Source organism: Manihot esculenta, chromosome 17 (genome assembly GCF_001659605.2).
Source record: "Manihot esculenta cultivar AM560-2 chromosome 17, M.esculenta_v8, whole genome shotgun sequence".
NCBI lineage: Eukaryota > Viridiplantae > Streptophyta > Magnoliopsida > Malpighiales > Euphorbiaceae > Manihot > Manihot esculenta.
In genome coordinates, this window is record NC_035177.2 from 32,286,949 (window position 1) to 32,310,212 (window position 23,264).

Genomic DNA, 23,264 nt, shown 5'->3' on the forward strand with positions numbered 1-23,264 from the left:
TATTTTTAACATTTAAAATAAAAAAATTATTATTTAATTTTTATAACATTAAAAACTCACTAACTAATCATTTAATTTTAAAAATATATTAAAATATCACTAACAATTTAAAAATCTACTAATAGTTCCTTTTATTTATTTAAATTATTAAATATTTTACTATTTAGTGTTTATAATTTTAAAAATTTATTAGTTAGTTTTTAAAATTTTTTAAATATATACTAATTAATTTCCTCATATTATAATAAGTTTTTTTATAATATTTAATAGATAAAATTAATAGAAAGATTAATTAATAATTTTTTTATATTATAAAAATTAAACAATAATTTTCTTTTTAAAATATTTTAAAATTTTAATCAATGAAAAATATATTGATTAAAATAAAAAAAAATTAAATTATTTTTTTAAAACAATTTTATCTTTAAAAAAAATCATTCTCTATATTTAAAAATTTTAATAATACGGTAATATAGAATTTTATTAATATTTTTATTTTTAAATTAAAATTAAACTATTAAAAATAATTTATAAGAAATATTTTTTAAAAAAATAATAAAAAATATATTTTAAATATAAATTATTTTTTTTAAAAAATAACGGGTAAATATTGAGTTATTTAATTATTAGATAGTCTTGATTAATATTTTTTTAAAAAAATTATTAATAAGAATCACACGTGTAGATCTCTTTTATATCAACTAATTTTGGCTTTCCTCAATTATATTAAATAAATAAATAGTCTTGTTAATTAAATTAGATTATATTTTTTTAATAAAAATACTTTAAACACTGCTATAAATATACCCTTTAAAAACATATTTTATAAGCCATTAAAAGTTTTAAAAAATATTCTTAATAAAAATTATCATTTATTAATAAAATAACTTACTTTTCAATATTTTATTACAATATTAATTTATATTAATCTTTCCTTAAATCGGTAAAATAATTTACACGTGAAAAGTGTTTTCTTTAAATTTTTTAATAAAATCATTTATTTCTCATTGTTAAACAATTGTAATATGAGCGTAAAAGAATTCAACCTAGCGATGTTAAAAAGTTTGTCAAGATACAAAAATTACATAATTTTTTTTAGATTAACAAAATATTTTTTATTAATTAATTTTTCTCAGTGTTTTAAATTTTAAAAAATATGTTGTTTTAAATATACTTTTAATATAATATAATAATATCTCAAAATAAATTATGAGTTGTGATTATAAAATAAAGTCCATACAATAAAAATATGATTAATCGATATGCGATTTTACTCTAAAAAAAATAAATTTAAACACTTGTTAATTTTTTATCAAGATTCATTTTTTTCCAGTAGAATGAGATTTTACGAAAAATTATTAGAGAATAAAATTCAGTAAATTTTCATCACATCTATAATTACAGAATTCTTTATTTATTAGTTAATATCAGTCGAATTTATAAAAAATTTAATAATTAAATGAATCTTTTTACAGTACCAAAATTAATTAACACAAAATCAATATACACATTCTTACATGATCATTTTTAAGTTGCAAGCAATTTATTACATTTATTTTTTTATTCAATTACTAATTTAAGTATCGAAATAACGGTTATAAACGCCAGCTATCTAATATTTTTTTTTTATAAATTGAGTAATTACCGTAGAATTTTATTTAAATTACAATAATGGTATTTTTATAAAAAAAAATATGCAAGAACAACGTAGAAGAGGAATATGAACAACTTAGAAAAGGAACATGGGAAAATGTTCTACTTTTGGAAAAGATGCCAATAATATGGTCCCAAACAATATATATATGAAAATTCTAGAATGAAGATGATGGATTCCTCAAAATACCAACACTTTATTTTAAATAAATTATTTGTAATACAAGAAATTAAAAGAAATCTTAATTAAAAAAATTAAAAATTTCACTTTAAATATGAAATTATATAAAAAATAATAAAATTGAAAATTATTGACTGAACAACAAAGATAATTGATTCCAAGTGATGACTTCGTGGCTTTCAAATTGAGTTCTTCTTCCTTTTTATTTATGATAAAAAATATTCAGTTTGTATATATATTCTTATTGAAAATGAAAGTTCGATATAGAAACCAAAATAATTGAAAAATAGAGGAGCTTGAATAATGGAGTGATTTTTTTTAATTAATTAGATTATTTACATTTTTTAAATTCAACTTCAATAATTTAATTTATACATATGAAAAAGAAAAACCTAAGAAATTTCATGGCTAAATTATTCTTAATCCAAAAAATATAATTAACCCACTTTTTTTCTCAATTATTTCTTTAAAAGAAAATTGAATTATTAGATATTTAATAAAGGGAGAAAAAATGAATATTTAATTTTTTTATTAATTATTAAAAGAATTTTGGATTACATAGGGGCAGTTGATGTTACAGTTCATCTTTAGACCCAAAGCAAGAAAATAAATGTGTCATCTCTAAATACAAAGGGATAAAATAATAATATTTTTTTGATATATTTTTTAAAACAAAAAGGAAAAAAAAAGTCTGCTAATATATGTATGACAAGATCTTGATGGTACCCACAGAAAATCAAAATAATTAAAAAAAAAATCTTAAATAAGTTTTTAGATTAATTAATTATTTCTTTTAATTAAACTTTTTTAAAAAATATTTAATTATTAGAAGGAAACTACAATTGACCTTCGCATGGCTCGCCTATAAATGAAGGGCACTGACCATCTGGTATGCAGCAAAATCAAAAGCCAAGTTCAAGATACCATTGAAAGGCAAAATCAACCATACATTCTACACAGAATCTCTCTTTTTCATTTTTTTTTTATTTCATTTTCCTTTTCAATCCCATTTTTTCCTCTATATAATCAAACCCAGTTCTGCCGTCGCTTCTCACAGCAATCCACAGAACCCTTTCATTTTTAGCTCTCTCTCTCTCTCTCTCTGTTCAGCAATGACTCCTAGCTTAAGCAAAGCTAGTTCCGGCGCTGCAGGTCTGGTTGAGCCCTATATCCAGTCCGCCATCTCTCTTCATGGATCAAACTTCACTGCCAACGGCCATGTCTTTCTCTCCGACGTCCCTGAGAATATCACAGTCACTCCCTCTCCTTATACTCAAACAGACAAATCTTTATCCACCGTCGGATCCTTCATTGGGTTCGACTCCATGGAAGCCAAGGATCGTCATGTTGTCCCCATTGGGAAACTCAAGAACATACGGTTCATGAGCATTTTCAGGTTCAAGGTCTGGTGGACTACCCACTGGGTCGGCTCCAATGGCAGAGACCTTGAAAATGAAACCCAGATGGTTATTCTCGATAAGTCGTCTGATTCTGGTCACCGGCCCTATGTTCTCCTTCTTCCTCTTCTTGAAGGTCCATTCCGGGCCTCCCTCCAACCTGGAGACGACGACAATATCGATATTTGCGTCGAAAGTGGCTCCACCAAAGTCTCCGCCACCGGATTCCGGAGCATTCTTTACATGCATGTCGGTGATGATCCTTTCAAGCTGGTGAAGGAAGCGATGAAGGTGGTTAGGCATCATTTGGGTACTTTCAGGCTGTTGGAGGAAAAGAATCCGCCTGGAATAGTGGACAAATTTGGGTGGTGCACTTGGGATGCATTCTATCTTACCGTGCACCCTCAAGGCATTATGGAAGGTGTTAAGGGTCTCGTCGAAGGTGGGTGCCCACCTGGTCTGGTCTTGATTGATGATGGGTGGCAATCTATCAGCCACGATGAGGACCCAATCACCAAAGAAGGTATGAACCACACGATCGCCGGCGAGCAAATGCCATGCAGGCTACTGAAATTTCAAGAGAATTACAAGTTCAGAGACTACATGAGTGCCAAAAGCTCCGCCACTGGTGCCACTAACAAGGGCATGAGTGCCTTTATCAAGGACCTTAAAGAGGAATTTAACACCGTGGACTATGTTTACGTGTGGCATGCACTGTGCGGTTACTGGGGTGGTCTCAGGCCAAATGTCCCCGGACTTCCAGAAACGACGGTGATAAAGCCAAAACTATCACCAGGATTGCAGTTGACGATGGAGGACCTGGCGGTAGACAAGATCGTCCACACTGGAGTTGGGCTGGTCCCGCCGGAGAAGGTTGATGAAATGTATGAAGGTCTACACTCGCACTTGGAAGCCGTCGGAATTGACGGCGTCAAAGTGGACGTTATCCACGTAAGTAACTAAAAAAAACCAACTATTTTCTTCCCTTTTTTCCGAATTTTACGAGTTTCGGACATGATTTGATGTCGGACCAAAATCTAATTAATTTGACCGTTTTCTCTAGCGATTGGTTTGGTCGGCAAGTGATTACAAATTAATCGTACACGGTGTAGTCTAGTACTTTCTAGAGCAAAATTTCTCTTTAAAAAATATTTATAAATATTTTTTAAAAAAATATGAAAGATAATTTAATTAATATTAATATTTTTTTTATTATTAATGGGCAGTTGTTGGAAATGGTTTGTGAAAACTATGGAGGGAGAGTAGATCTGGCAAAGGCATATTTCAAGGCATTAACAGCTTCAGTAAGGAAGCATTTCAATGGAAATGGTGTAATTGCTAGCATGGAGCACTGCAACGATTTCATGTTCCTTGGAACGGAGGCCATTTCTCTTGGTCGTGTTGGTACGTTTCCTTTATATTTATTTATAAGTATACTATTAAAATTTAATATTTATATTTATTTTTTAAAAAATATATATATAGTTAAGGCTAGTGGTTTGTATCAATTGAAAAGATGCCAGTTGCTTCCTTATTAATCCATTGTCTAGCGATTTGGTGATATGGAGGGCCCCATTGTCTGTCTTGTTTAGTTTTCTTTCAGATAAGGAAGTGGGTATTAAATCCTTTTGAAAAATATTTTATCTACTTTATTAATGCTCATGTGAGTTCATTTTCATATATTAATTAATATTTTTGGGTAAGCGAATGAGAACAACCCTTCAATGTCAAAGTTAAGATTTTGCTTTCAAAAGAAAAAATGTCAAAATTAAGATTTGTAAATTAAATTAAAATCTTAATGCTTAATACTAAAAGCTTATGGGTCCAAACCCTAGCCCAATTTAAGAGTAATAGAAAAAGCCCATTTTTGAACCTTGAGATTGGGCCCAAACTAATGTTAATATATTTTTCATTGTGGTAATAGGTGATGATTTTTGGTGCACTGATCCATCTGGGGATCCAAATGGTACATTTTGGCTTCAAGGGTGTCACATGGTGCATTGTGCTTACAATAGCTTGTGGATGGGCAATTTCATACACCCAGATTGGGACATGTTCCAGTCTACTCATCCTTGTGCTGAGTTTCATGCTGCTTCTAGGGCAATTTCGGGTGGTCCGATTTATGTTAGTGACTCGGTCGGAAAGCACAACTTCCAGTTACTTAAGCGTTTAGTTTTGCCGGACGGGTCGATTCTCCGATGCCAATACTATGCTCTTCCAACTAGAGATTGCCTCTTTGAGGACCCTCTCCATGATGGCAAGACCATGCTCAAAATTTGGAACTTCAATAAGGTGAGCTACTGAGGCAAATTAAATAATCAAATTAAAACCCATTTTAAAATACCCATTTTTGGCCTGATTAGACTTGAAAAAAAATTCTAATCAATTTGATTTTTCTATGTAATTGCAACAGTTCACAGGAGTTATTGGTGCATTTAACTGCCAAGGAGGAGGTTGGTGCAGGGAGACAAGAAGGAACCAATGTGCCTCCCAATTTTCTCATAGTGTGACTACCAAAACCAATGCTAAAGAAATTGAATGGAACAGTGGCAAGAACCCAATCTCCATTGAAGGAGTTCAAGTATTTGCCATGTACTTATCCCAAGCAAAGAAGCTCATTCTCTCCAAGCCACATGACAACATTGAAATATCACTAGAACCATTTAACTTTGAACTCATCACTGTCTCTCCGATTATAATTCCAGAAGGAAAATCAATTCAATTTGCACCCATTGGCCTAGTGAACATGCTTAACGCCGGTGGTGCAATCCAGTCGTTGGCCTACAGCGATACCGGCAACTCCTTCCAAATTGGAGTGAAGGGTGCCGGAGAAATGAGAGTATTCGCTTCGGAGAAGCCAAGAAGTTGTAAAATTGATGGAAGAGAAGTTGGATTTGAGTATGAGGAGTGCATGGTTATAGTTGAAGTGGCATGGTCCACTTCCTCTGGTGTGTCCATAGTTGAGTACTTGTTTTAGTAAGGAGAGCTTAATGGACTTGTGATTATTGCTATTATCCTCCTCCTCCTCTAAACTAAGTGGAAGTGAGTATCTACGTTGTATTTTTTTTTTTTGAAGAAATATCTACGTTGTATTAAAAGCTTTTTTATTATAATAAAGTTGTAATTATTATATTTTTTTAATTGTCCGGTTTTTTTAAGTCGAATTGGATACAAATTTATTGAAAGCATGTTTAATATTGTTGTTAAAATTATTGTCGAAAAAATATATTTTTAAAAATATTATTTAAAAAATAAAAATTAATTAAAAATTACTTTTAACATATTTAGTCGTAAAAGAATTAAAATAATAAAACAGTTTAAAAAAACATTTTTTTTTTTTAAGGATATCTAAAATTAAATCTCAAACCCAATGTTAAACGCTCCTTAATTCATTTTTTAAGTATTATTATTATTATGTATTCAAACAATATTTATTGATAAAATTATGTAAAACATTTATTAAATTATTTTACTGAAATTAAAAGCAGAAAATTAAAAAAATTACAGATTTCAGTTTAAATCGAATCGAATCGAACTTATTTTTATCGATTCGATTCAGTTCGATTATATTTTTATAATCAATTTTTTTCGATTTTTAATATTTTTATAATTCGATTTTCGGTTTTTTCGGTTCGGTTCGAAACCGAACCGACCGATTGCACAGCCCCACATACTTGTTTCACCATTCGGCCCACAATGACTTGGAATGCATATGAAAACATTTTGGGCTGTGACCTTGTGATTGGTCCAATTGGTATGAAAATCTCCCTTTCACGTGACCTATTTCCTTGAAGATTGAGGTTCAACTTCTTGGAGGCCAAGTTCACCAATCCATACTCAGCAGTCGATTTCATGTCCAAATTTTTAAGAATTTCTCTATTCTTTTTATAATTAAGTTAAATGAATTATTTTAATTTTTTTCATAATTTTATTTTATTTAAAAATATAAATTTTATAACTAAACAATAAATAAATTATTCAATTTCAAAAAAAGAAATATAGAAAAACAAATTAATTGAATTTTTTTGAAAATTTTTTATTCTTACATTTGGAGGTTTTCTTCTTTTACTTTGCTGATTGATGAAAAAGGAATTTTACTTCAATTTTATTGGTGTTTGTTCCTATTAAAGGTAGGCACAAAACTCTGAATGTCCTCAATCCGAAGAAAATTATATAAAAGTTTTATATGAAATAATATATTTTGAAAATATTTATTAGTAGGTCTTTTGTTTTTATAAAAAATATATTAATTATTTTATTTATATTTTAAAATTTTTAATGATTAAAATTAATAAAAAATTAATTAATAAATTTAAATATTATTAATATTTTAATATATTTTTTAAAAAATAAAAAATTAATTAATGAGTTTTTATATGGGAGAAGTACTAAATAGTGCTTTTTCTTTAAAATTATATTTCAGGAAGAAATAATAAATCTTTCTAACAAAAGGGTTATTTCCAGAATTTCCAGAAATATATGGGAGAAAAACTTAATGTAATCTTCTCATTTTCGTCCTAACATAAAATTATTTATTCCTTTCAGGTATAGACCATCATCTCTCTCTCAAAAATCCAGCTCTGTGCTCTCTCAAGGCACAGCCTTCAAACCCCAGACCTTTTCCTGGAAACCAAACATAATCCCACGCACGCAAAAACCCTTTCCTCTCTACAATCCCGCCCTCGATTTTTGCTTTTTTAACGATCCTGCCCCTCCTCCTCTTCCACCTCTTCTTCTCTCCCCCAAATGCCTTCCCATGGCCGCTTTGTTGCCCTTTGTCTCCATTGCACCACGAGCTAGATTCAATTCCTAATTCATTCATACTCTCTCAGCCTTTCTTCGCTCAATCCTGCTGGAATTACTGGTAAGGTATGTTTTACCCTTGTTGTATTTTTCTTTTCTCTCTGTCCTCTCTCGCACACTCCCCGTGTCTCTTTCTTTCTTAATTTTTTGATTCAATGTTTTGGAAGATCGAATTTATTGTTTATTTTGCGTTTAATTATTATTAGTTTATTGATATTGCATGGCATTTCTGTTGTTTCAATGTTGAGAATTTATGGGTCTTAGAGGTGCATGCTGATAGCTTATAGACGTGTTTCTAAGCCATTTTGTATTGTTTGTTTCTGGGTTTTACTTTCTAAGTTGGTCCACTTGTATTTTTTTTTTAAATTTCTTTTATTAGACTTTTACATTTTGGGGCGAAATGCTTTGTATTTTGAGCATGTGTTTGTTAATGAAATCAAAGAATCAATTTAAATTTTGATTAGTATGAAGAATGGAATTTTTGGGTTAGTGTTGTTTCACTTCTAAAAGTGTGTTGTGAAGCAATTGGGAAACTTAGTTTTATGCCTGCATAATAACATAAGTGTGTAATGGTGTTCATTGTAAATCCAACCTTATCAATTCTTAGCAAGGGTACATGCTTTCATGTATGAATTGCGTTTAACGTTCTTGTAACTTTTACCTTTTCTTATAGTAATGATCCTATCATAGTGATTTCCTGAAGTTCCTGTTTTTTTGAAATGTTTGTTTCAGCTTATGACAAGGTGATGAAATAGGAAGCTTACCCTTCAAATTTGTTTTCATAAAAAATAAGACATGTATCCTTATTATTACTATTACATTTATTTAACATGTTTAAATTTTATGAACTAACTGTGCATCAAGGATGTGACTAGTGAGTAATGCTGTAGCATCTGGTGCATTGATGTGGTATGATTCATATTATCATTTTCTATGTCTTTATAGTTAACCATCCATTATGTGTGAATTGGCTGTAGAATACTTTATCTTTGGAATTTATTTTGGCTGTTAATCTTTTGAAGATGGGTACTCCTAGCTGTTTTTACCACTGTGCTTGCACCTGGCACAGAACAAAGGCATAGTTGAATAGAGAGTAGAACACTTAATTTTGTTGCTTGAAGATGTCTGGCATTGTAACTTCATTTTCATTAATTCACAGTGGCTTTTTGCGACTTGTCTTGGAATGTGATAGATAACTATGCTTTCTTAATTTGCATTCTATGTGGTGATTGGGGACAAGCAAATTATGTTAGGATGAGAAATTTCAGGTTGAGGGTACAAGTCTGAAAGATGTACCATTGAGGTTGCTGTAATGTGATATGATTATTGGATTTGCTAAAACAATTATGATTTCCCTGATTATCTCTGGAAGTATTTACATTTTGTAATGTTTTATGATCGATGGATTTTTAGTTTTTGTATGTGATGAAATATTATCTGAATTTTGACTTATCAATATGTTTTTGCACCTTTTATGTGGCATGTTTTTTTCTTCTTTTGATGTGGCCTTAAACTTAGCAATTATTTACATTTGGATTGTGCTAATTTTTAGTTCAATGTAATCAATTGATTATAATCTCTTAAATTTCTGTTTATTAATTTCCAGTTTACTGTGTTGATTTGCTTCCAATATCTAATTTTACAAGTTATAAGCATAAGATTAACCTTGATTTTTTGATATTTTCACATTAGACCAAGGTCATAGTACCTTCAAATATTGCTATTTGCTATCCAAATTGAAACAATTTTATCTTGATTTTGTTTGTTCTGAAAATTGTTTCAGTGGAGTTTTAAAATAAATAACCTTTGAATACGCAGCAGGCTTTTATTTTTGTTGAATCCCATATCAGTTGTGGAAAGAGGTAATGTGCCCCTTATATGGGCCATAGACACTCCTTCCCTTTGAGCTAGCTTTTGGGATAAGTTAGGTCTGGCCCAAATTTAATATGGTATCAGAGCCTCCCCATCGGATATTGGGCCTCCTATAAATATGTCACGCACGATTAAAATTCTGGGCGTGAGGGGGTGGGTTGAATTCCACATCGGTTGTGGAAAGGGTAATGTGCCCCTTATATGAGGCATAGGCAATCCTCCTCCTTGAGCTAGCTTTTGGGTTGAGTTAAGGCTGGTCCAAATTTAACAATTTTAAAACTGAATACAAAACATGCTTTTTGTCTCAACTAATTTTAAATTTTATCAAAAGGAGGATCCTTAATTAAATTTAGTAGGAGTCAAAACACAGACAAACATGTATATACATAAGAATATTTTCAAGAAAAAAGGGGTCATTGACATTGACCCCATTTCTTGCAGTACATCTGACACCATGTGTGTGAATATTTGGCTGCTGTTCACAATTCACATGGTTAATATTGTGAGAGACTTGTTAAAGATAATGTATTTATGGTTATGTCCAAACCTTGCTTTGACTGAAGTTTTTCCTTATGCACTGTTTGATATGTACAAGTATTGCTTTGTAAGAAAAACTTTGGAACTATGTTATCCAGGTTGGCGTTAGAACTTGCCTTTGTGCTTATTTCATTCTTGATATTTGGTCATATTTGCTGTATCAGTTCAATTGGCAAAAGGCCAAATACATATTTTTGCCCCTTGACCTTTATACAAAAGGTCAGTTGGCACCCTGACCTTTCTGTCGTTAACTTCTGTCCCTGGATCTAAGGTGGCGACATTCGTTTGGCTTATGTCCACTTGTTGCACATGATAATTAGGTTTTTTAGTGGCCAAATTACTTAAAAATCCATGACTTTGACCTTGTTTTAACTTTTAATTGAACCTTTTGGTTTTTAACAAAATAAGCCATAAACTTTTATTGGCATTACAATTATGCCAAAGATGATAGGCAAGTGCTTTCCCTCCAATTGCAGCCTCACCTTAGATTTGATAGCAAGCTTGTTTTTCACGAGATGTGCTATGCTTAATTTTCAAATGCAAATAATCTTTACCCAGCATAACATGCTGATGTGAATGATTTCATTGTTATTGCTAAGTTTTCTCATTGTATAAAGAATTGCATTCACCTACTCTTTTATTGTAGTTGTTGCTTAATTTAACTGTTTCCCTCATTCTAGGTTTTCCTCCTATTGCTAGTCTTCAGGAAATCAAGGTGATTTTGTTGCTGCATCTAGCGAGAGTTTGACACAACAACCAACCTTTTTATTTGTTTTAAGCGTTCTTGATGAAACTCAAGGTTTCATCGCTGAAGTCAGGAGGGATTTCTCCTCTTGATTGTGCTAGTGATCCTGAGGAGAAGGAAGTCAGTGATGAGGATGATGATGATCGCAATCACAAGCATCGTAGAAGGGAGACACGTTCACAATCTTTGGAGAGAGATTCTCTGGAACCTGTTTTTACAAGGTCATACAGGAAGCACCATAAACCATTTGGAAATGGGCATCCTTTCAGGGAGAATGAATCTCAAGGTAGTGAAACCTGGAAAAGCTATAACACTGCTCCTCTAGATAAAGACTTCACCTCAAAGTTTGAAAAGAGACACCCTGGAATGGCATCATTTCCTCGAGTGGGTATGGAGTTCAACCAAAGAATTAGGCCAAACCAAACATTTTCTGGAGAATATGGTCCTGGTAAGGGAAGAGGAAGGGACTCTGGTTCTTGGAAGCAGCGCGACTCTAGGTTCAGCTCAGCTGATATTGCTTCTCAAATAGTTCAGCAAGGGTCAATTACTCCTGGTCTCTTTGCAGGAAGAGGGTTGCCAAGTGTTCCACATGCACAAAGTGCATCATGGAATGCCTTTGGATTGATTCCAGGAATACCCAATGGTGGCCTTGATGCACTTCATTCCATTGGTTTGCAAGGAACACTCAGGCCAGCAGTAAATTCTTCATTAAATATAGGCATTGCCCGTCAGCAGTGCAGAGACTTTGAGGAGCGTGGCTTTTGTCTGAGAGGGGACATGTGTCCAATGGAGCATGGTGTCAATCGTATTGTTGTTGAAGATGTTCAGGTATGCATTTTCAAATGTATACTGTTTTCTGGACTTTCATGGTTGATCTGACATTACATCTCAGCCAGGACAGAGGACTGAACCACTCACTCAATGGTTCTGGCTTGCATTGTTCTTCTTTTCATCAAATTATGTTTATCACTTTACTATGTTAACCAATGTTGAATGTATTGGTAAATCATGTGCACATACATTTTTTCTTAACCTCCAGAACACTGAATCCTGATTGCAGGCTTTATATGGACTATTAACAGTTCAAAATGTAAAATAGCTTGTGTTCTAATGTTTTTGAATTTGTCACCCCATTTGAAAACCTTCTAGAAAATTTATTCCTTCAAAAGGTTAAAAAATTAGAAGTAGCAGGTTTCTGGATATGCTAGATTAGGTCACTATAATGTTTTGCTTCTTGTTTATGTGTTATAGTAATTTATTTGCATGCACTTGCTTGCCTGCCTTTAAAATGGGGGTAATTTTTTCTTGCGGACCATTCTTGAATTTTGGGCTGTTTCATTTCCATCCCTAAACTTCAAAAAAATCCTCTGACCTGCAATAGCATGTCTGCAAATCAGCTTACTGGTATCAAATCAATTTCACATTACTTTTCTTTAAAACAAAATTATAAAGAACTAATTACCTCTAACCTACTCTCATCCACCTCTCTCATTCTACCTTCTCACTTATTGAAGTTCCTTAATCCTCATCTTTTCCAAAACCCAATTCCTCCCTTTCACAATTGAAGGCTGACAACTCAGTAGAACAGAAGGGGTCAACATCCTCTTCCACCATGGAACCAAGATTATTGGCAAGAATTCTGGATCGTTGGGCTGCAAAGCAGGCTCAAGTATTGGTTTTCAACTATTCTAAGGCAGAGTCAAGTGGCAGAATTCTTGGGTGCATCGCAGAAAACTTCACCTTATGCTGTAAAAATCTCATAAACTGTAAACATTCTTTTGCAAAACCTGAAAATTTATCTAGAAGCTCCAATTTTGGAGATTCTTTGATGGTGCAGATATGGGAAGCAAGGCTAAGTTGATCTGAGCCATAAATGGATGTAATAGCATGAAGAAAAATCAACATTAGCAAGGCTAAGTTGATCTGAGCCATAAATGGATGTAATAGCATGAAGAAAAATCAACTTTTCTGCAGCAGGCGCTGGTAGGACAAGTTCTGGATCACCTGTTGAGGAACCACCAAGAGAGTTTGATATAATCGACTCTGCTGTGATTGAGGAACCATTGGCAGATTGGATCTCAACTGCACAGAATTCAGATTCCTCTGTGCATTTCAGGAGCTAAGATGTAGGGAGAAAGAGAGATTTAGAATTGCAGACATAACTACAAGGCTAGCAGAAATGATCAAGAGCTGGGGTATAGTTTGTTAAATCTAGCTTTGCAGCTGGGTTTTCATAAAAAATGTTAACAATTTGCGGTTTATTGCAGGTGAAAGGGATTTTTTGGAACAAAATTAAAGTTCAGGGAATTTTTTGGTAACAAATATAAGTTTAGTGATGGAAATGAAATATGCTCCAAAATTCAAGGATGGCAAAAAGTTCGTCGTTAATTGTTGTTGCTTTTGGTTTCTGTGTGTGACATATTCTAATTTCATTCCCAATTGATTAGTGTAAAGGCATATTAATGAATATATATTCAGATATTTAACTTGAAGGAAAAGCTGTTCGGTGGTGGAGCCTACATCTTTAGGTCATCAATTTCCATCCTTGCTCACATGACTCATTTTGTTAGAGCTCTCACATGAGTTGAACAGATGGTATAGCTGTTAGCTTACTTTTTGGCTAATAGATTATATCAACAGCTTCCTGTATTTGGTAATCCGAAGTCATCAATGAAATGATCTTCCAGGAATTCATATGTTAACTTTTTGATCACTTTCTTATTATCAATACTTATATAAAATATATGCTTGCTTTCATGCGCACACAAAGGTGCTCCAAGTATGGTGGAATTACCATGCTTAAATTATCCTTAGATCTGATAGTGCTTAGCATTAGTATTTGAAGTATTTGATTTGCCACTAGTAATATGTTTTTGGCTATTTTCAGAGCCTTTCACAGTTCAATCTCCCTGTTTCACTTCCAAATGCACCTCTTGGGGGAACACCTGCTGGACCAGGGGCTTTATCATCACTTGGCGCTCCTTCAACCACATTAATGAATAAAGGGCTACATAGCAGAAATAGCAAGCCTGGGATGGTTGATGATGGTATGGGCTTGAATGGTGGATATTCTGGTTCTACTAGTGTGAGTGGAGCAGACTTGTATGATCCAGATCAGCCACTGTGGAATTACAATGGTCCTGAAACATCAAATGCACTCTTAGCTCTACATTCATCCAAAAATGATGAAACTGAATCCTTCATGAGTGTTGACCCTTCTGACCATCATAATGTTACTGACAATGAGTGTGCAATTAGAATCACTGGGAATCCTGTTGGTTCAAAGAGTACAGGTTCATCTGTTTGGGGTAGAGTTGGTCTTGTGAAGAACAGATTAGATGTGAAGGAGAAAACTGATTTGAGGGTGATTAAATCAGATCATGGGGAGAATGAAATGAAGGAAGATCATAATACAGCCAATGTTCAGGGTACTTTTGGTCAAGGAAAGCAGATGATTGCTGAGGATGCTGGCCCCAAAACTTTGGATTCAGCAACCAGGCTACAGAGTGATGTCGTGCGTAATACAAGGAAATCATCTCAAAAAGCACTACGCACGCTATTTGTCAATGGCGTTCCACAGAAAAACAACAGGAGAGACGCTCTTCTTTCTCATTTTCAGAAGTTTGGGGAGGTTATAGACATTTATATCCCAGTAAATAGTGAACGAGCTTTTGTTCAGTTTTCAAAAAGAGAAGAGGCAGAAGCTGCTCTAAGAGCACCTGATGCTGTAATGGGCAATCGCTTTATCAAACTGTGGTGGGCTAATCGTGACAGCATACCTGATGATGGCATAAGCAGTAGCACTGGTGTATCTGTAACTCCCCGTGGCATGCCAGCTGGTTCAGTTCCTCCCCAACCATCAGTTGTTAAAGGAAAAGATAATCTTCATTCAGATGTTCCTAAGGGTACAATGGTCCCAACCACTAATGTTTCTCTTCCTCCCACTGATCATCCTAAGCCAATTTCGAATGGTCCAAAGATTCCACCTCCCGTGCAGAAAAAGCTCGAGTTAGAGCAATTGAGGGAGGAACTTCGCATGAAGCAACAGATGCTGGACCAGAAACGAAATAACTTCAGGCTCCAATTGGACAAACTCGAGAAACAAGTAATATTTCCTTATGTTTGAATATTATACTTTAAGTTATATATCTTATTGTTATTATATGTGTTCAATATGACTATAATCATTAGGCTTTTAAAAAAAAAATGTAGTAGTGCTTAATATTAGTCTTGGTGTGGCAATTATTGAATCCTGAATATGAAGCAAAACATGCTATATGCCCTTCAGTTATAAACATCAATATATGGTGGCTATAAGGCAAGGCAGTCTTGCTTTGGAATAAGTGGTTTTATGAGATTACAATTAGAAGAATAAGAAGGAAAGATGGAAATAATACATTGCTTTTGTGTAACCAGATTCTTAATCATAAAAGAATAGAAATTAAAGAGGAAATAGAGAAGAATGAAGGAATAGAAGAAGATAGAAAGGAAGAATTCTGCATTTGTTATTAATTTCTGGAATGCTCCAATTAGTACTTCCCTTTATTTATAGTAATACCAATCTGTAACAAGCTAGCTACCCTGTTAACGTAAAAAGTACCAGCTTATCCCTTCTCATCTCAATCAGTTTATATCCCATCTCCTTATTCATAACATTTCCCACCTCTTCAAATAATTCTTGTCTCCAAGAATGGATAAAAGAAACTAGCGCTTAAATGCTTGTGTAGTCTATATCCATCTGCACAGATCTTTGAATAGGAAAATAGGAAACAGAGGCATTATTTTCATTATTCTTGACATTTCCACAATATTTTCAATGCAGAAATCCTCCATTGACAAAATAGGAATTTTCTTCTTCTACCTCCACAGCATTTCAAATTCCTTCTATTTGAGTATTGTATGCCTGCATGATTTCAGCTCAATTATGTTATTCCAAGACTCCAGCATTTTTCTACCTCTATCTGCTTGATAAACTTTCTTACATTCTCCTGCAATATTATTTACATTTCCAGAACTGTCGATTTGTCAAGCAGACCAGACAGTGCCCTCTTCCTATGTTTTTCTCTTCAGATGTGTTGGTTGTCCAATATATCTATCAGATCAAGCTCACTTCCAGCTATTGTTGTAATTAGTATAACATCTGTTTCTTATTCTTGATCAACCAAGGATGCTTTTCTCGTAAAATTTGCAAGATCAGGGCCATGCTGAACCAGGTTGCTTGAATTTACATGGCCAGCTTCTGAAATTTTTTCAAGTTCCAATTCTCGAGATCTTCAATTTATGAAGGAAGCTTTGTAAACATTAGCATTCTCAAAGCCCGGATGCCGTTCTTGCATGTCTTCAGAATTCTTTTCATTTCTTAAACCCTTGTGGAATTTGAAATTTCTGCTCCTCTTGATTTGACTCTTTATCTCCAACAGTATGAAAAATTACCTTGTCATCAAGGGAGACAGTCTCCTCCTTAGCTTAGTGTCCTATCTGTGGTCTTTCCCATTTCCCACCATTACTTCAAGAAGCCTCAATTCCATTGGTTCTGATTTCTGCATCTTGATTCAGCTTCTCCAATTTCCCCTTTACTTATCCCCATTTTTCCAGAAACTCTTCTTGTCTTTTAATGGATCTCTCCAACGGTTCTAGCATTCCCAGAAGGATATTCTGTTGCCAAGGTTGTATTTCCATAGTCTAATTATGGAAGGGCACTATGGGTCAGGGAAGAAGAGCTCAAAAGGTTAAGGGAAGAATGGAAGAATTCAGAAAAGTTTAAGAATTTGAAACCTTAATGTTAGGGTTTTAGAAGCCAAAAAGAGCAACCAAAGGAAATTTAGAAGAGTTGGAAGAAATTAGAAGAAGAAAGATTCAGAAAGAATGAGAAAGATCAGTGTAGAGAATGGGAGAAGAAAACTATATTTCTTTAAAGAGATCTCAAATTTCAAGAAAAAAGGAAGAGGAAGAACCATAGCCTTGATACGGATAAGAAAAGAAACAAAAGGTAAAGAAGGAAGAGATCTCAAGGAGGAAGAAGGCAACTTAGAGGAATAAAGAGAGGAAACAGAAAAGAAACCTGACTTTGAACATGCATGTGCCTCAGATGAACCACTTTGCAGCTCAAGCCTGCTGGGAAGCATTCTCTGACCACTTGTTATGTAACCAGCTCTTCTTAATCACTGAAAAGAACATAAATTGGAGAGGAAAGAAAGGAAGAATTCTGGATGCCCCAATTACAAGTATTCAAATCCCTCTATTAATATTAGGGCAATTTTCACATATGGTGCACCAACTTAAGGTTGTAACAGTAAAGTATATAAACTTTAAATTATAACACAAAACCCCCCTTTAATTTAAGTAACATAAAAATCCATCTGACCTACTGTCGCCGGTTCTCAGGTAAAATATGCTGCCTTGGCAATTATCATATTAAAAAACTATACCAAAAAGTTAAAAATAATATTAGTTAAAAGTCTCTTTCTACCTTCACTCTCTCTCCTCTGTCATTTTTCTTTCCATCAACGATTCCCTCATCCACCTCCCTCCATCTCTGGTCTTATCTTAGTTCCCAACTATACTTCAAATTCTCACAGCAATTTCAACCATCAACAGAAGTGAATATCCATAAAATGAACATAAACAAAACCAGTGCACATTTCAGCAAAATATGGATAATTTTTTTTAATAAAATTAGATCTGTATCCAAACCCACATTTACAATCAAAGGGAACAGAAGAATAGGAGGTTGAAGATTTGTTACAAAAGATACACAAAAGATCTACAAAACCTGCATGTGCAATCTAAATATATGAATTGAAGAAGAGAGATGAAGATCTTTAATGTGTGATTGGGACTAGTTCGAGCAAGGATGAGAGAACAGGGGATACTGCTGACCAAGAGCAACAACTTAACAACGAAGTGGGAAGACAAGGTGGCGTCGGAGGCAGGAAAAGGGGCTGCACCAAAGAGAAAATAGACAGAGGAAGTGTTGCAGCTGCGAGGTTGAGTATGAAGAACTAGCTGCTGCAATGGCGGCTGCAAACCCAAGTGCTGGCTGCAGATCAACGAAGTGGTAAGGCCGGAGGAGTACAGGTGTAGCAGATCCACCAAAGACAAGACCAAGCGATGGGTGAGGAGGCTGCTGCTGAAACCAAGTGCTGGGTTGTTGTTGACTGAGTGAGGAGTGCAGAAGATCAACGAAACTGAGTGAGGGGAAGGGGAATGGAATGCGGCGCAAATTCAAAATGGGAGAGTAGATGAGAAGCTGGTCAGATTAGGGGAAAATTTTACAACCCTAAGTCTATTTTTGTGCAAGAGTGTGATGGGTCTTCAATGGTGAGAGTTGAGAAAGAGCAGAGTCTGTTGTGTTGAAGGTAGAGGGTGAAGATGGTGGAGAAGACCATGTCGAAAGAGGGGAAAGGAAATATTAAAATATTTTTTAATTAATTAATTTTTTCCTGATAAATATTTTATTAGGAGAACATAATTTATGTTTTTAATTTAATAAGTGCCACGTCATCAAATATAACCTGGAAACCTACTATAGAAGGTGACATGGGGTTTTATGTTGCTTAAATAGAGGTTGAGGGGGTTTTGTGTTACAATTTAAAGTTTGTCTGTTACTGTTATATGACCTTAAGTTTGTGTAACATCTTTGAGAATTACTCATTTATATTAATACCAATCTATAATAGGATAACTACCCTGTTAACATAATAACTGCCAGCTTATCCCATCTTCTTACTAACATTTACTTGTTCATTCACAAGAATTTATAATATTCTCCTTATTCCAACACAAATATGATTCATATTATATATTTCTAACAACTCTTTGCAATTTTACTGTCTGCAGGCTACAGGAGTCAAAGGTGAGGTAGTGGCTGAGCCTACCGCTAAGAGACATAGAGTGGGAATAGCTACTGACGTTGCAAAAACTACAACCCCAGGGTCCTCTGATCCTGTCGCTGGTGTGCCTTCTCAACGTCCTGAGATGATAGCAGATAAAAATAAGTCGGTGGAAAATGTCATGTCATCCAGTCCCAGAACAACTGCATCATTGATGCAGCACGGCTCAACAGGCTCAAGGCAGACAATTCGTTCAGTGGCACCTACTGGTGCTCCCTTTCTGATGAATAGATACAAGTTGGATAACCGACCCACATCATTTAGAATCATCCCACCCTTACCACCTGGGTTGACAAATGTAAATCTCTCTCTCTCTCTCTCTCAACCAGTCATGAAACAATATATAACCACAGTGGATTGGGTGAAAATGCTATCCACCCAGGAAAAGTTCCCTTAATTTTTTTCTCAATCCTGTCATGATCAATGATTAAATTTTCGTCAGCTATGCTGTTTATATATGAGGAAAATTGATGTTCTGTTATCTTGTAGGTCGATACCTTGAAGGAATTCTTCTCATCACATGGCGATCTTTCTGCTGTTGAGCTAGAAGATGTTGATGCCTGTAATAATGATATTGATGGGTCAGAAATGCCAAAAAATTGTTCAGCCCGTGTGACTTTCACAACACGCCGAGCAGCTGAGAGGGCATTTTTAAATGGTAAATGCTGGCAAGGCAATAATTTGAAGTTTACATGGGTGACTTCTAGTACCTCCAGCAGTGACATTTCCGTCAGAGAAAATATTCCATCTGCCTCTCGGTGTACTGTAGATTCTGATGTTCAGCCTGCGGAAAGATCAGTATGCACTGGTTCTCAGGCTTCTGCATCTGAAAACAGGGAACCTGAAACTTCAGAAGGAAATGGTGGTGCTGAACATATGGAGTTGCATGAAGTTTCCGAGTCATGCCCAACTTCAATGCCTGGTGAGGACTCCACAAAATGTGAGAATACAACAACATCGACGTGCAGCCAAGAAGAGCCACCGAAACAAGAGCTCAGTTCAACTACGTCTGGGGAGAATGAGTCAAGCGATGCCTGTTGATGATGGAGCAATTGTTGGATTTGTACAGTGAGGTAAAATATTAAAACTTTTGAACTTTAATTATGATGAGTCCTCCATTTCAAATTTCTGAAATTTTATTTTGCAATAGTGTTTTTGTTTCATGTACGGGATGTATAAAAAAAAAAGGGAATTTTGTGATTTTGGACTGCCACATCCCATGATGGATGGTTAGTCAAATGGTAAATTACGATGTTTTTGAGGTTAGATGCCTAGGAGTAAAGGACTAAAGTTGAAAGCAATTGAATTACACAACTCTGCAGATTTCTTCCATAAATATTCAATACATTGTTCTCTCATCTTTATCAAATTTCCATCTCTTTAAATGGCTTCCTTCTTTGAACAAAATAAGAAAAAGCCATACATAAATTCTCTTCTCTTTTTTGGAGGAAACTTTCCAAATTCCTTTCATAAAGGAAATTGGTATAGCATATATTTATTTTGTAACAGGATTTTTTGCTCCATATTTAATTTTAGCATAGTTAAATTTGTTTATATACCAGGCAAAAAGGTTATTTAATTTCTTAAATTTCGTCTAATCGTCAAATTGCACTTGACGATTTTTTTTTTTTTTTCTTTTAAACAAACTCTTCAAATTTTGTTAACAATCAAATAAATTTAAAAATTTTTAAAAATAGATCATTTCTGAACAAATAAACTTTGAAATTTTCTAAATAATTAAATAATAAATTACTTTCCATTTATATTTCTTTATGGCTAATTTTGTTTGGATAGTACGGGAGGCTGAAGTTTCACTGAATTTAGAATTTATTCCTAAATCAATTAGCATTCCAATGCTAGATTTTGCATACCATTAATTTCCTATATGCTCTCCATATATTTGAAAGCCCAAAACTTTACTTTCTATATATATATATTTGATTCATCTGTTGCCTCAAATTAGGATTCAAATACTAGATTTTTAATTGAGGAAGAAAGTTGTGAAATATAGGGGAAAGAAATTAATCTTTTAAGTATAGAGTTTAGCAGACCAACACAATGTGAATAAAAGATGAAATTTATATTAAAATGAGGTTGAATATAAAGAAAGATTTTATGTTTATATTATTGCAAGAAATTAAATAAATACAAAACTTCCCTCCCTAATCCTATTGCTCAAAAGTTATTATTATTTGATTTTATTTTATTCATTTTTACATTTTATGTGTGATTCAATTGATATCAAAATAGTGAATAATATATGATTATTAATTAAAATATTATAATTAATGTTAATTATCATATTCGGATATTTTGACGAAGAAAAAAAAGCATAAAGGTCAAAACTTTATTAAAATGGTGGCGTAGAACTACACCTATAACTAATCACAAAACAAATATGATTTAAATATGTTATCTTTTTATTGGTCGAGTGTATGGAACTAAATGCATCTAAGTGTAGGCTAGTCACATTTACTGTGCAACATGGTCTCTTGCATGCTAACTTGAATTGTTTTTCAAGATTTTTTGTTAATGGATTTTTTAGCTTGTTAAAAGATGAACCTCTTATTAAATTTTTTATTTTTTTCAAAAAAAAAAATTACTTACTCCTCAACTTTATTTTTATTCTATTTAGTTATTCAACTTTCAAATCGTATATGATTTATAATATTCATTTATTATCATGTTAAATATATTAAATTATTTTATAATTAAAGTTAAAATGTGTGATATATATTTACTTTCAGGATTAACTTAAAAATCTACTATAAAAAATTAAAATTATTTATTTTTAAATTAAATTAAAGTTTAGTGATGATCAATAAAAATTACTCTAATTTAAAATCAAATGAGTAATTTGTGGGTTTCAAATCTTGGTTTATTGTATTTTTGAGCTTTTGTTCTCCTCCATGATTGATTAAATTTTGTTGCTGGGTTTTAGATTTTAATTAATTTGGAGGTGTATGTGGTTTGATCAACTAAATGCATTTATAATTATTTTATGTATAAGTAGATAAAATAATTTAAAATTATAATTAATTAATATGTAAGTACACTTAATTTTAATTTTAAATATTAAATACATTTATAATTAATAAATAATTAATTAAAAAAAGCTTGTTCAAATATAAACATAACTTGGTAAGTTGCATGCAGTAGGCCGATAAATGGGATCCAATTTCCAACCCGTCGAGTCTAACTAGACCCGACCCAGCTTCTCTAAACCCTAATGCCCGGAAAGAATCTATAAATTTTGCAACAGAACTCTCTTCTTCAATCACACCAGAAACCCTAACTCTATCATAACCGCCGCTCTCTGAAATTTTCATTTGATCTTCTTGATACTCTGTTTCTGCTCAATCTGCTATTCTTATCTTTGCTTATTTTGAAAATCGTTGAGGAGAATAATGGGCAAAGATGAAGAGTGCTTTGAATTCTGACACCTCTTGTATGAGTTGAGCTTGTTTTGATCGAGCTCTTCTTTGAGCACATAAAGCAACTCGCTGAGCCCTTTCCTTTTTCTCAATGGATTTCTTTTTTAATATTTTAGTTTTTTACGTTTTAATAGTGAATAGGGTTTCTCTGTGATGAAGAAAATGATAAGATGACGAGTCCGATCAATTTTCCATTCTTTCAATGGTGACGACAAATCGAGGCATTTGTCTGAGAGAAACCCCTTCGCTGCTCTTTGTTTTAATTTTTGATTCCTTCTTTGGAGAAACATTGATGTGTAATTATTTCACGTTCTTATCTCTTTACGTGATGATTTTATCTCCGATTTCATTCAGAATATGCTTTGTATTCTTTTTCCCCTTTACGATTTTTAGTTCCATAAGAAATTAATCTCAGCAACAATGGTAGGGTTTTTAAGTAAGGTTTCTTGATTTAGGATTCTCAAAATTTTGTGAAGTTGCTTTGAATTTTATGTGCAAAGTGTTTGATTTGAATAAAAAATTATAAGAATTTAATTTCATTGAATATAGTATAATTCATTTCGATTCATATCAAATTTCATGAATTTTGAAATTAGTTTCACAAAATTTAATACAATAATATTTTTTAGCTTAACACAATTCATATCAAATAATTTGTTTTCAATCATTTATTTTTTATATTTATTTAAATTTCATTGATTAAAGAAAATTAAAATCACAAAATTAATTTTCTATTTATTTATAATTATT

At 33.1% G+C, this 23,264-nt stretch overlaps 2 protein-coding genes and 2 non-coding genes across 7 annotated transcripts; all 4 read left to right on the top strand.

Moving 5' to 3' along the window:
* The first annotated feature begins 2,720 nt into the window (after positions 1 to 2,720).
* LOC110605381 (probable galactinol--sucrose galactosyltransferase 5) lies at positions 2,721 to 6,372 on the top strand. The gene is made up of 4 exons (XM_021743941.2): positions 2,721 to 4,182; positions 4,458 to 4,635; positions 5,156 to 5,523; positions 5,645 to 6,372. The coding sequence occupies exons 1-4, from the start codon at positions 2,947 to 2,949 to the stop codon at positions 6,206 to 6,208; spliced, it is 2,346 nt and encodes a 781-aa protein (XP_021599633.1). The 5' UTR covers positions 2,721 to 2,946; the 3' UTR covers positions 6,209 to 6,372.
* Positions 6,373 to 7,727: 1,355 nt separating this feature from the next.
* On the top strand, positions 7,728 to 20,416 carry LOC110605138 (zinc finger CCCH domain-containing protein 41). Of its 4 annotated transcripts, none has more exons than XM_021743480.2 (5): positions 7,728 to 8,100; positions 11,124 to 12,016; positions 14,076 to 15,293; positions 19,028 to 19,378; positions 19,570 to 20,416. In XM_021743480.2, the coding sequence occupies exons 2-5, from the start codon at positions 11,231 to 11,233 to the stop codon at positions 20,119 to 20,121; spliced, it is 2,907 nt and encodes a 968-aa protein (XP_021599172.1). In that variant the 5' UTR covers positions 7,728 to 8,100; positions 11,124 to 11,230; the 3' UTR covers positions 20,122 to 20,416. The 4 variants fall into 4 exon arrangements, with proteins under 4 accessions (XP_021599172.1, XP_021599174.1, XP_021599173.1 ...); XM_021743482.2 differs by having other exon boundaries at positions 11,143 to 12,016; XM_021743481.2 differs by having other exon boundaries at positions 7,728 to 8,095.
* Positions 20,417 to 22,490: 2,074 nt separating this feature from the next.
* On the top strand, positions 22,491 to 22,590 carry LOC122722337. Its single transcript, XR_006349305.1, has one exon. It is a non-coding gene; the product is annotated as a small nucleolar RNA snoR1 (small nucleolar RNA).
* A 69-nt stretch (positions 22,591 to 22,659) lies between these two features.
* On the top strand, positions 22,660 to 22,752 carry LOC122722341. Its single transcript, XR_006349309.1, has one exon. It is a non-coding gene; the product is annotated as a small nucleolar RNA SNOR75 (small nucleolar RNA).
* The last annotated feature ends 512 nt before the right edge of the window (positions 22,753 to 23,264 follow it).